General features: G+C 48.8%; 1 protein-coding gene across 9 annotated transcripts in view; it reads right to left on the bottom strand.

The window, feature by feature from the left end:
• Positions 1-422: 422 nt before the first annotated feature.
• Positions 423-13,797, bottom strand: part of TLE3 (TLE family member 3, transcriptional corepressor) — a 47,460-nt gene continuing 34,085 nt past the window's right edge. For 5 of the 9 annotated variants that reach the window (XM_005300687.5, XM_005300688.5, XM_042856537.2 and 2 more), the window contains 12 exons: positions 13,233-13,352; positions 12,886-12,936; positions 12,033-12,185; positions 11,491-11,623; positions 10,805-10,995; positions 9,704-9,780; positions 8,891-9,140; positions 8,435-8,682; positions 7,568-7,715; positions 4,503-4,653; positions 3,543-3,619; positions 423-3,012 (listed from right to left, as the gene is read on the bottom strand). In XM_005300687.5, coding sequence (XP_005300744.1) covers positions 2,905-3,012; positions 3,543-3,619; positions 4,503-4,653; positions 7,568-7,715; positions 8,435-8,682; positions 8,891-9,140; positions 9,704-9,780; positions 10,805-10,995; positions 11,491-11,623; positions 12,033-12,185; positions 12,886-12,936; positions 13,233-13,352 — 1,707 coding nt within the window. In that variant the 3' untranslated portion in view covers positions 423-2,904. Of the gene's footprint in view, positions 3,013-3,542; positions 3,620-4,502; positions 4,654-7,567; positions 7,716-8,430; positions 8,683-8,890; positions 9,141-9,703; positions 9,781-10,804; positions 10,996-11,490; positions 11,624-12,032; positions 12,186-12,885; positions 12,937-13,232; positions 13,353-13,797 lie in introns of those variants that run through there. The other 4 variants (XM_005300689.5, XM_005300692.5, XM_005300693.5 and 1 more) reach the window with 2 other exon arrangements.

The following is a 13,797-nucleotide window of genomic DNA, read 5'->3' as shown; positions in this document are numbered from 1 at the left end:
CCACATGCTCTAAACTGTTACTCTACAGTGGCAACAGGGATATAGCATCAAGAGCAGGAGAAGGAGCAACTACAACCCGAGGCACTGTGTACGATCAGGAGCTGGCCTGGGGGATTGGCCCTTTGATCTCTGCTTCCTCACTTTCCCTTCAAGTCCCGCTTCCCAGCCACTGTGCTCACGACGGGAGACAGAACAACTCAGCTGGTCCCCAGCGCACATTCATCTCGGCGTCCCTGAGCCAAAGTTCTTCAACATCAACGCAGACTCCCATCGACTTCAAGGGGTGTGGATCAGGCCCGAGCTTCGCAGCAGCGGCCCAGCCTGTGGCCATGGTGAGTAGGAAACGGAGTTACCGACCTCAGGTTTCATCCCTCCACCAGCCGACGGGCCAGGCTCACCGCCCGTAAGAACAACAATGGCCATTTTGTTTGTTTGTTTTTATTAACAACTCAGTGCAGGTTTTCAGAGCGCAAATGGTTTATAGACACTTGGTTTTCAGTTGAGCTTCATTACATTTAATTTTTATTCTCTCTTTACTTTTTTTTTTTTTTTACAAAAACAGTTGTAGTTATTAACAGCTGTACATATTCTGCTACATACTTTGGTGTAAAGTTGAGACAGTGTGACTTAGTAACCCTCCGCCTACTTAGCTACACCCAGTTTATCTTTTTTTTATTATTATTATTTAAAAAGCACCAACTTGCAAACAACCATTTTGGGACATTAGCTTGTGGTGTTATTAAAGTGGGAATTTTCACTCAAAGTTCAAAACCCTCTAACCCTTTCCAACTCATTCCAAGCTGGTTGTAAAGTGTGGCTTGTACATTGAAAAGTGACTCTAAATATGGCATTCTCTGGCTCTGTGTTCATTGTTTCTCAATGGATTAATTCACATGGGGGACTGAGAGTCAAGCTGGGTTCATTAGCACTCTCACATTATCACCAGTAATAATGATCCTGCAACTGGAACTTACAAAAATCATTCCGCGGATGATGAGCAGGCCATAAAAGAATCCGTCTCCTTCTGCTATCACACTGCGGAACAATACAAGTGAACAGAAAAGAGTAAAAATGTGTAGCCATTAAAAATAAGCAGATCTGGCTCTCATAGAAAGCAGATTCACTGAACATGGTGCCATCTTTACATAGTCATTTTTCTGCACATAACTGCACTTCAAAAAACCATTCTCTTTTTTAAAAGATGCTTTTTTACTTAAGAGCTTTTTGTGACAGTGCATAACAAATCAAAATTCACACTTTTTTGCATGACAGGCAAGTTTCTTGGAATCAGAGGTGCATCACTACTACTAAGTCTCCTGGGGTGCATACTTTTTGCCTTTGAAATTTCCCTTGTTTTTGTTCTGGGGGGAAAAAAAGTCCAATCTTAATGTGAGACTTTGGGGAAAAAATTCCTATGAAGTTTACTTTCACCCCCAAATCTATATTCTCCCCCACCCCAAACCAATAGCTACTGCTGGAGGGTACTGCTGACTACTTGCAATTCAGACGTGATGCTGAATGGACGTCCAAGAACAGAAAGTTAAAGAACATCTCCAACTTCATTGTCCATTTCTTCTTTTGTACTATCGCTTTCAAACAGGTAGTTTTCACCATAACCCTAATTATTTTTGACCAGATTAAAATCAAAAATTAAAAAATAATCCATAAAAATGTAGTATAAAAATTCTCTTCCATATGCTACAATACAGGGTGAGCACTTCTGCTACACAAATACTTTTATTTCCTGTTGATTTATTTAACCTTTTAGTACAAAATGTTGATACACCGGCTTGTGTGGGGATGGGTTTTCCTCCGATGGAACCAATATACCAAAAGTGACAAGACCATAAAGCCACGGACCCCTACCAGAGACAGCCCCTCGCCCCCACCTCACACAAACCCTACTTGTTAGTAAACTTTTTTTAAAAAAAGAATTGTATTTTAAAGGTTATCCATTCTAATTCTTGACTTTCATTTGAATACAAAACACATAAGTTGCTACTCTCTTTCGCGGCTCCCTGAGCTGAATTTTACTAGGTTTTCTTTGAAATTATTCCTCATCATTTATGTCCGAAGATCAAGAAGGGCTTGAGCAGAAGTGTCTTAGAACATGGACTTCCTGTTTTCTTCAAACATATGAGCACAAAAATCCATAGAAAAATGTGATTGTTTTGCCGATGTCACATCAGTAGCTGAAGATCTGACCAATTTCACTTCAGTCCATACAGTGTTCAAACATTTGACTAACACACTGAACAATTCACATGTACGACAGTAGGAACAACTTTCACCAGTGGACATCTCTGCTCAATCTGGTTACAAGCTGCAGGTCAAAGTAGTATCTCAAATGGATACTTTGGGGGGGGGGGAGGGAGGGAATTGCCACCACCAAACCCATCAGTGGAATACAATTACAGCAGACAAAAAAAAATAAAAAATAAAAAATACACAACTAGTGTACCAGGAGGATTAACCTCACCCTTTCAGTTCTATTTACTAGTCCGTTATTTACATTTTTCACAAGTCTTATATAGAGCGCAAAAAAACAAAAAAAGTCACAATAAAAAATAAGTCCTTTATAGTGCCACCAAAGCGCAGACAAAAGAACAACAACAAAAACCCTAAAACCAAAACAAAACCTGTTTAGGGCTTCAATGTGTGCCGTATTCGCAGACCTCCAAATAAATCCAGATATGCCACGGCTTAAAATAAAAATTGCTGAAACGCATCAGTCCATGTACATTACTCGGAGTCCATGAAGATCCACATTACACAGCCTGGCAGGAAACACTCTCAATGCATGGCTGCTCTCCTTTCCTTTTCCTACATCCTTCAGAATGTTGCCATTGTCTTGTCAGACTCGAGCCTAATATTCAGAGTTGACAGCCCTGTTAAAATCCTTGTTTAATAGATGACCTCATAGACTGTGGCCTTCTTGTCACCAGAGCCTGTAACAATGTATTTGTCATCTGCTGAAATGTCACAACTTAAGACAGAGGAGGATTCTTTCGACTGGAAAAAGGGGAAAAAAACAAAACAGAAAAATCAGTTCACATTCTAGATCTTCCACTTTCAACTGCAGCTGACTAAGGAGAAAAGCTTCTTTGTGATGAGACAGTTACTGTTATTTACATGCAAAACAGTGATAAATTTTAAGTTGCGGATGCACCAAAATACACTTTTCTGTCAAGTTCTTTTCAGCCACATTCATTATCAGTGGGTTCTCCTCCCAGCTCCACACGTTTTCTGTGAGACACTGACAGGACGGCTTGCAGACATCCCTGGCCTCACTGCAGACGAGCGGGATGTTACATCTGCCCCTCTTCCTGCGATAGGAGATCCCCGTTTTTAGTTTCTGTACCTTCCGAACTACACAGACAATGGTGTTAGCCCCGTGCTTGGAGACCCGAGGTTACTCTCAAACCCGGCTCGCTGCAGAGCAGCATTTAATGTTGCTCTGCGGCTGTAATGGCTCTCCCCATTGCACGGCTGGTACAAGAGGGACAGACGTTCGAAAGGCCCAAGCAAGAGCGCCCTCTTACCTGGAATATGCTTGCTCCATATGGCGTTCTCCAGGCATTGAGAAGATTATCTTTTCCTGTACTCACAAACCATTTACCTAAAACACACAAAGCACGGCGTCAGTTCCCCCACATCAGGGCAGGTCAGACACAAAAGCTGCAACTTATATTGTGTAGGTTAGTTTCACAATGGGAACATTATTCCAACGGTGGGGCTTTTCTGAGCCAAGCCTCTGTCAGCTCCCAAGCAGGAGATTATTAGTGACTGTGAAATCAATGCATGCACGGTAGGGAAGGTCACGCACTGCCCCTCTCCATTTCTGAGCTGAGCACACATATAGGAACAATTCCTACCAATGAAAAGGTCTGGCAGAATCCTGGCAAGTGACACTACGTTTCCTTGTATTTGCGATCTACATATGTACCAGCATGGGATTATAGAACAGAAAAGGCCATTTTATTATCATTAGTACCTTTTAATCAACTGCCTTGATAAAGTTACCACCACCATTTGCTGGCCTTGTCACTTCAGAAGGCAACTGGCTTGTCTTTGAGGATAGCAGCAAACCGAGGTAGCTTAAAATGTGCAATTTTTAGTTAGACGATTCACCACTCCTAAGCCTTGGCTTCCAATCAGTGCATTTTCCCTCTGCTTTGGTTAGCGAATTAATGTGTGGGCAGGACTTTGATTCACACAGTTTTCAGTGATATTGCTTAGCACGTCACACCTTCAGTCCAATTGAGCAGGGAGGTTGTTTTACAACTGGAACCTACAATTTAACCATCCTCCTTACAAATCCTATTGGAAGTCATTTACACATGGACCAAATGTATACAATCTCTTATGGAAGTGCTCAGGATAGTGGTTCAGAGAGGTCCCAATTCAGCAGGGGCTTACCCACATGCCCAACTTTGAACACACAAGCAGCCCTGTTAAAGTCAATGGGGCCAGAGCTCTTAACTAAGCCAGAGGTAACTTACCACAGTAGGCAAATTTCAGAGAAAGGACGCAACTCTCATGCAGGTGAAGCTGGTATTTATCCGGTTTGGTGTGGTGCAACACCTCGACGTTACTGCTCTCCATGCCCACCGCAAGCCACTCACCGGTGGGGCAGTAACCCAGCGAGAAGATCTAAAGGGATATTCAAACAGTCTTAGAACGGTCGTTCATCTCCTCACCAGCCAATCAGCTTCCTGGATTTGCCCAACCTTCCACAACCCACCTTGCTACAGACATGGGTTTTTGCAAAGAGAAAAGGTACCGGACTCACAGGCTGTGCTGGAGACCACCAGGGTGTTCATTTCCCCAGAGCGCAGCCATGGTAGGCTCAGATGCATGGCATGCTTCTCGACCTGGCCCATGCAGCAGGCCGCAACCATGCTGGGGTCACTGTCACAACAAAGAAGTAGCTGAGACAGCTACTCGGATGGCCACGTCACAACTGGCTCCAATCAGCTAGGGCCCAAACTCACGCCATCAACTGTCCCACAGCTTTTAGTCATCGCAGACCTCACCCAGATTTAAAACAAGCGATCTCGAGGCGAAGATTTCTGTAGCTGGAGCTCCCTAGTCCCCTAAGAATGCCTCTCCTTGGTTGCTGAAGTGAGAGTATTTTCCTCCTGACTGAGTACTGCCCTGTATACGACTAGTCCTAAACTAACAACAACAGAAATAACTGCACACTTCGGGGCTGGCAGCAACACAAGTCCGGTTCCATACAATGAATTTCCCCCACCCCAGAAGAGTACACATTTCCATCACCACCCAAAGCTACAAATTCTTTGACCCTGGTCATAGGGAGTCCAGGAGCAGTAATTGCTGAGGAAAACTGTGTACATAACATATGAATTGATCTACTTAAATGAAAGGGGGGGGGGGGAAATCAATGGAGAATTATCCAGGAAACCACAGGCCCTTTCTCCCATACCCCTATGCACACTCAGAATCTTAGTAACCAGGAACTAAACACTGATTATCCTGTTTTTCCTAACTTAAGCTTCAGTGCAATTAAATACAAGACTAAGCGTCTGCCACTGCTGGATTTGCCATGGCTTCTGCAGCCAGGCGTTACCGACTCCAGCTCTGTTGAAAGCAGAGGATCAATACAAAAGGCACATCATGAAACAGGAACTTTTTATTTAAACACACACAGATTTGTTCAGAGGGAGATTCTGGTACCTCTGTCGATGGAGCTGGAGTGGGTCAGGAGCACTGTTTCCCTGGAATGGCAGAAAATTCCCTGCTCTTCATTTATAGTCTTGTGCTATTCTAAGTTCCAGTAGAACTGAATAAAAATTAGGGCCTCTATGCTCTCTCCTATACTGGGGGGCACACATGCCCTGGGTTGATATTAAATGTGTGTCCTGGCTACTACAACTGACAGCAAGATCGACGACTCAAAACAAAAGTGGTTTGGTGAGTTTGGAAGGATTCTGCTTCAGTCACCTAAGCTACTGACATTTCCAGTCCAACAAAACCAGGACCCACATGAACAAACGACAAGAGATTTTCTTCTTTTGAATCTAGCACTGTAGCCTCAAATGCAACCTGCTCCAGGGACAGGTTTCCAGCCAGAGTATTTATGGAGGTGGACAGAATGCGTCTTTCCAGCATTTCCCAACGTAGGAAAACTCTGCCTGGAAAGCAGCAAGATTAACTGGGGTCTAAGTCCTGCCTGTTCATGGCCTGGAAGCCACAGCAGCACTGACTGCATGGCATCAGGCCAGCCAGATTCCCAATGCCAAGCGTTAATACAGTGGGAACTCCTGACAGGCAGTGCCTGGAGCTTAGCAGCTGAGACTCTCTCTCATTCAGCAGAACAGTCAGAAATGCATTGTTTCTATTCCCTTATCAGGCACTTACAAGTTTAACTAGTGATATGGGGTCTGGGGGAACTGATGTGCAGTGACAATAGCCGCCCGGCCTCGGGTATTTGGAGTAAGCCTCCGACTACTGGGCGTTCAGTTAAATAGAAACTGGAAATCCCATAGGAAGTTGGGAATTCATATCACTTACTGCAGCAGCAGACCTGGTTAATCCAGCAGGGGTTTGCTTACCATTAAGACAACAGCATTTACCAACAGTAAGATCTGAGGTACCAGTTTACCCCTAAAGAGGTAATCCAATGAAATTAACAGGCAGCATGTTTAGAGCAAATAAAAGAAGTGCTTCTTCACCCAACGCACAGTCAACCTGTGGAACTCCTTGCCAAGGGAGTGGCAAAGGCCAAAAGTATAAGAGGGTTAAAAAAAGAATTGGATAAGTTCATGGAGGATAGATCCATCAATGGTTATTAGCCAAGATAGTCAGGGACACAACTCCATGCTCTGGGTGTCCCTAAACTTCTGACTTCTAGAAGCTGGGACTGGACAGCAGGGAATGGATTATCCAATAAATTGCCCAGTTCTGTTCATTCCCCCGAAGCATCTGGCACCTGACATTGTCATAGACAGGGTACCGTGCTAGATGGACCACTGGTCCGACCCAGTGTGACCAGTCTCATGTTCCAAACTATGGTAATTGTTGGCACCTGTTGACAAATGCTGGCTTCTTAACGGCAACCACTGCTCATGTCACTGACTTATTGACAAAGGAACGACCGCGGTGTTTAATTTAGACATCGCTAGTCTGTACACTAACAAGGAAAAGCATCATTCCCCTCCCACCCACAGCCCACTAGGGACACAAACCTTCAAGCAGCGCAGTCGGGTCTGCCCCACCTTTGTAAGACACCCGAGGTGCCAGAATTGTGGCACCCTCCCATTTAGATTGAGAAGAATATTAAGATGCACCCTGCCAGTTGCCATGGAGACCCTTGAATGACATTTCAACACAGAAGAGAATCCGCCACAAACTCCAGCCAAATACTGGTGATACCAGATAACCTTAAACCCACTGGTTAGCGCATAGCCCACCCTGCTCTGGTATCAGTGCCGAAGGAAAGAAACACCCCATTCATCAGACGCCACAACAAGATGAATTTTGCAATAGCCCGGTATCAGGCTGTCTTCCCTCCTCTGGAGGCCAAGAGAAACCCAGTGCTTACCTGGGAAGTGAAGTCGTGCTGCTGGAGCTGTCTTCCTTCCCTAAGGTCCCAGGAACGCACCGTGTTGTCCAGACCTCCTGTCCACAATTTTGTACCATCATGCGAGATATCTATGCAGCTTGCGCCATCTGTGTGGCCTTGGAATTGCCTGAAAAGCAAAAATCCAACACACAAGAGGAAGGGCTTTAAAAACCTCAACCAAACACAGTTGTGTCTCTCTCAACACTTGTGTTGCTTTGCGTTACGTTCAGGGATCAACAACAACCCATCAGTATCTGTACAGTCGCTCCAAGGCCAAAACAGTTGCTGATAAGGAAGCTGGATGCCATGTTTATACAAAAGAAAATTGTGCGTGTGAGACGATACAATCTAACAAATGAAGTGGCACAAGTTCCAGTCTGTTCTACAGGCCGAGTACTGGCAGGGACTTAACTGGGGAACGAAGTAGTAGTTCTTTCCCCAGCTCTTCCCACAAAAGCAACCTCTCCCATCTCTCAGAGCTAATGTTTCAGGCTCGGACACCTCCACCGGTTTGCCCTCAGTTCCCATTTTTAAGGTTTCGTAGCAGCTAGAAACTCGTTTTTCTTTTTCAGTAAAGCTGAGACTTGAGAACAAGGAGGAAGCTTGAGAGAGATGCCAGTGGACACTGGCGCAGTTTGAGCTCTGATCACTACTTATATATTGCCCCCATAACCTAAACTAACACTATTTCCTTTCACGTGCTGCCAGACTTTCTGCCATCTGTCTTCTTGAACAATTCAAGAGTGTCCAAAAATTAATGTTTCGGTATGAAAAGCACAGAATTCCAAACACCAACCTCACAGTTTCACACTGGTGTCTTGGCAACATCCATTTCTAAAGACTCACCTAACCAGCGTTTGGTTGTGGAGATCCCACACAGCAATATTGCCGTCGCTGCAACAGGAGAAGCAGACTTTTGCATCAGGACTGATTGCCAGAGCGTAGCATGCTGGGGCAGAGGAGGTCAATTCAGCCTTGATCCTTGGTGTCGGAGATGCCAGGTCCCAGATCGTAAGCGTACTCGCTTCCCCTCCCACAATCAGGGTGCGGCCGTCGGGGAGGAGTTTGCAGGAACGGATGTAGTTGTCTCTGTTCTGCAGGAATAAGTGATGGCGCTACGGTTACTGGGAGGTTCTTGTCCAACACGTCTTGTAACAAACATAGGAGAAAGTAAGTGACATTCTTTCTGCATGGTCAGCATGAGCAACCTCACGATGGTTCCGAAGCTAGTCAGACCGGATCAGGTTAGCAAGAGCACAGACACACACTCGCACCCATGGACATATTCCGTTTGCAACTTACCAAACAATCCAGCTGCGAAATGGGACTCTTACTGCCTGGCTGGCTGATATCCCATATCTTCACACATCCCTTTCCTCCGGTGTACACGTGTCTGGTTGGATTGCTAATGGTCACAGCACATACCACCTCCCCGTGACTTAGTGTGTTGATCTGCCGAGCGTGCCTTGGGATGCCGGGGCCAGCCAGGGCGTCATGAGGGAATGGGACCGGCTGCATTTGCCCATCAGCACTTACGTGAAACGAGTAGGCTCTGTAGGGGGAGGACAAAGGCAAGGGGGGAGCGGGGGAGAGGGATTAGGCCAGGAGAGAGGTTTGCACACATGGCACAGAACCCACAGTCATCATGTAGTTGCTTGACTGCTCTGACGCCTGGGCTGTGCGCCACATAGCACGGCAGGACAGACAGCAAGGTCAGACTCCCTTTCCCAGGGAGCACATCCGTCAGTCACTGACTTCCACTGGGATGTTGAGGGCGCTAAGGAGGCCAGAGTAGATGATCACAATGGTCCCTTCTGGCCTGGGAATCTCTGATGGCCCCTGCAGCTCTGAAAACGTCCAACTGGGTGCCCTGTGCGCCCAGTGACGTGACTGCCTGCAAACCCGGGGACAAGGCATCGAGCACTTTGGAAGATGCCACGTATCTTTCGCACCAAGGCCAGGCTGTGCTGATTCTGACCGGGGGGAAGGAGGGGAGAAACGGGACAATAGGCGCATAGAGGAGTAAAGCAGCATGAAAGTGGTGGCGAGGGGAGGGAGCAAACGCCCCGAGTCACCTAACCATAACACAGCATAGGAAGAGAAACGGTGGCTTACGGCTTCCCGCCGGGTATGGACGCAAGGCTTGTGGGGAGACCGGGGCCCCTCATGGGCGGATGCGGGTCAAAGCCGACCTGTAAAACAGACAGAAACGGCCTCAGATGCTGGCTACTGAATGAAACGTCCCCGCTTCTTACACACACCAGCAGCGATACTGAGCCAACTCCCACATGGCATTGGAGTGTGTGGAAGGGAACAGAGGAGCTGGGGCTTTCCCCGGCTTTTCGCATTTCACATCACTCCTCATGCCCTTAGGACAGCTGATTAACAATAATAATTCCACACATATTTCCCCCCCTCGCCCCACCAGAAATGGGAAGCTACTGCCAGGATTACCTAGGGTCTGGGGATCTGCAGGACTAGAGTGGAAATCCAGTGGGAACAGGTGCTCCCCAACGTCCTGCTGCTTCCAGATGGGCAAGGAACCCCAGGGCCAAAGCCAAGGTCCTTTCTCCATGTTCTGATCAGCCCATACTCAGGCAAGCTCCCAACAAGCCTCCAGGAGAGCATGGCTCCGGACTGGTTATAAGTGGGCAGGGACCCCAGGATCTGGCCCCACGAAAACAGACCCTCCTAGCATTGTTTGAAACCTCGGCACCTGATCGCAAGCGGATGACGCTGAGATCAAGACACATGCTCGGATTTACACGCCCCTGCAAACAGGTGCTGGGGCTGGTCCCCAGGGGTGCGGTGCCCTTGCAGGTCCCACTAACTCCAGTTCAGACAGAGGCTTCTCTCCCGGCGCCCGCAGACCCCTGGACAGCACGTTTATTCCCAGCGTTGAGGTTTGCTGGGTTTACATTGCAGGCGTTGGCACTGAAGCCAGGCTGTTCTCCGAAAGCCCATTAGAGGAGCAGAACCAAAGGCAGCTGTTTGAAAGCATCTGGCTTCATAGCAATGACTCACTCCACCATCTCCTCCGCCGCCCTCCCCTCTCTCTCTAGTTGTATGACGCTGACCAGGTGGGAGCCCAGAGCTGACTGTTCGCTCCCTACAGGGAGAGCCCAGAGCTCAGCACACCAGCAGCTCTAGGGAAGACACCCCCCTCCCCCCACCCCTCCCAGCGTGACCAAAGAAGGAGCTAAAAGTTCTACGTACAGCTCCAAAGCTCACCATTGGCGATCGGCCATAGGCGGCGGCAGCGGCGGCGCTCATCTGGGGCGGGATGTTGTGGAGCCCGGCGTAGGCCCCCGGGCTCGTCAGAGAGCCGTTCATTTCATGGTGTCCCATCATGGCGAAGGGAGCCGCATAGGGGCCAGTGATGGAGATGGGGGTCCTCAGGGCAGACGCTGGAGAGGAGGAAATTGGCGATCACTAGATTCACCTACCAGGCACCTGGGAAAGTTGTAGCCTGCTAAACTACATCCACAATACCCGAGTCCTTGGGGCATCCACCCACCCACCCACCCGTGCTCCTGTCTCCCCGGAAACGGGCAGGGACAGGGTGGCTCTAACGGGATGAATGTTAAGTCACAAACTAGCAGCGTGTGGTGGGTGAAGAGCTGGGGAGCTCCACCTGCCAGAGGAAGGACTCTGCCACGCTTGGCTCCAGCCTCCCCAGCACGTTTTGGTGACGTGGCAGCACAAGGCCGCTGTTTTGACGCCACGGCAACAGAGACTACAATGCGGCTGACTCGGTATCGCTGCCATAAACCATTGAACTCTCGGGCATTTAGCATGTAGGAGGCGAGGCCCCAGTCAGAGTCAGGGCTTCACTGCACTAGCAATCACAGAGCAAATCCTGGCCTCTCCCCCAAAGAGCCGACCACTCTAGGAGCACATACCCAATGGGTCCATGCCCGCTGGTTTGCCCGGCATAGACCGAAGGCCTGGAGTGGTACTCGTCCCAGGAGTCGGGGCTTCGTTCCTTGGCGTCGGAGTGTTTGATTTGAGCCCAGGCGTGGATGATTTGTCGTTCTGGCCAGAAAGAAAAAAACCCAAGATGAGATGTGGCTTAGTGATTAACACGAAGAGACCCCTCTCCTTTCACTGCGTCTTGCTGCCCTGCCTTCAGTGCAGGAGGGGCTCCTCACGGAAAGGTGCGTGCCAGGCTCGAGCTCACTGACTGGAGGCGAAATCCAGGGAGGACAAGGCAGCGTGTCGTCATCACAGAGTTCTGAGGGTCATGTGAAAGGCCGGTCTCTCGGGGGGACGACACGCTGCCTTGTCCTCACTGGGGTTTCGCCTCAAGCCAGCGAGCTAGAGCGCACCTTTCCCTTGGGAAGACATGGCCAAGAGGTTTAGACACCACATGACACCAGCCTCCTTCCAAAGGTAGAGGCAGCCCCAGCCCTCCCGGCCGCGTACTGGGCACTAATCCACCTACATGGCCCAGGTCTTTAGTCTTCGAGGACGGCGTACTGCTGGACGAGGCGACGGAGGCAGGGCTGTTTGGAGCATCTTTCTTCAGCCCTCGGGTTTTGTCTATCCCGTTCTCAGGCGGCGAGTGGGCTGGGCTGACACGGGGTGTAGCTGGATCCTAAAGACAAGACGGCATTTAGCACCTGCCCAGTGGCAGAGGAGGGGGAAAGCTTTCAAGTACCCGCTTGTCACTGTTTTCAAAGCGCAGGAGGGCCATGGCCATGCTGACCACACAATTCTTTGTTTCACATGCTGTCGTTGCACTCAGATACAGCGGAAAGAGCCTGAGTTTAAGGTAGCCCAAAGAGAGAGCGTTTAAACTAAAGGGGGAAATGGACTGGCTGCGGGAGGGGACACAGCTCCTTTCACTTCTGGGCTTTAGTTCAAAGCCGAGATCAAAGCAGTAGCCCATGTGAAAAGAGCTAGGGTAGGAGGGGCCTCAACACAACACATAGCGACTGGGCGTCCGCACCACAGACGCATTGACAAGTCTGACTGATCAGCGCCTCATCAGGGCTAAGCCAGGACAGGCCTAGGAACAGGGCAGCCTTCTCCAGCTCAGGACTGGGCCTACCCCCGCCACAGCTATCCCTGGCCTGTGGGGATACAGTACTCGGGTCTCAATATGGCCGCTCTTGGAAAGAAAAAGGAGGCAGAGAAAGGCCAGGCCAGGCCTCCTGGCACCAGACCGTGCATTGTGATGGAGATTTAGGGCCTGCATACCAAATCTGGTGCCTCAATCCAAACTCTCCCCCCCAAAAAGTCAGCTTTAAATCAGAGCGAAAGCAGCAGCCTTGCAAAACGACACCCACACTCACCTCATTGGAGACGTCGACCACCAGGTCATCGCTCTTGTCACCGTCGCTGTCCTGAAACACACAGCAAGTCACGCTACTGCGAGAGGAGCCGACTCTGCCAACCCAGAAGTCAGGGGTAGCATTTTCAAAAGGGATTCTGGAGCCTAGAGCTCATTCAAAGTCAACTGGACTTCAGTGCTTTTGAAAACTGTAGCCAAGACGACTATAAAGAAGTCCCTAACAGAAGGAGCTCTCTTATCCCGCACTACGAGATTGTTTCCCCTGTGTTACACCATCTGGCTGGAACACCTAGTTTTCAGACACACACAAGTGTTAAGTGAATACCAAGAAAAGCTCTTCTGACTTACATAGCGGCTCATGCTGTCCTTCTCCTCCGCTTTCCGCTTTTTGGCGTCGATGCTGTAGTCTGTAGAACTCCTGTGTTTCTCACTAGCTCTCAGGCTGTCTGATGGCGAGACAGAATTATTCTGGAATCAGAAAAAAAAATCCAGGAAGGTGTTCAGCTCCACATTAAATGGGTTATCACAATCTGAAGGGATTTCAGAAGTGGCAGCTTTTAAAACACAGCTAAAACTTTCTTTGAACAGGGGTGAGTCTTAAAGGCAGACCTTTGACCTCCATGGCCAGGGACCTGCCCGTTTGAGTGCCCTTCTCCTCAGGCCATGCTGCACCAACAGAGGGGCTTGCTCCTGCCCCCATCCCCTCCCCAGGTCAGAAGAGGTGAGCACTACAGCTTTCTCCACTTGGGAACCCACTCTGGCTCTGACGCTATGCAGACTTTGGCAGGTGAACAGCCCGGCTAGCCCTGACCATCCGACACTACTGAGCTCTACACAGAGAGAAAGACAACGAAGCCTGAAGCCGCGCCATGACATTGACTGTAGGGTAGGACTCTGGACCGTTGTTTTGAGC

The sequence above is a fragment of the Chrysemys picta genome, chromosome 10 (genome assembly GCF_011386835.1).
Source record: "Chrysemys picta bellii isolate R12L10 chromosome 10, ASM1138683v2, whole genome shotgun sequence".
NCBI classification, from domain to species: domain Eukaryota; kingdom Metazoa; phylum Chordata; order Testudines; family Emydidae; genus Chrysemys; species Chrysemys picta.
The sequence above is the reverse complement of the archived record's forward strand: the minus strand, read 5'-3'. Positions and strand labels throughout refer to the sequence as shown.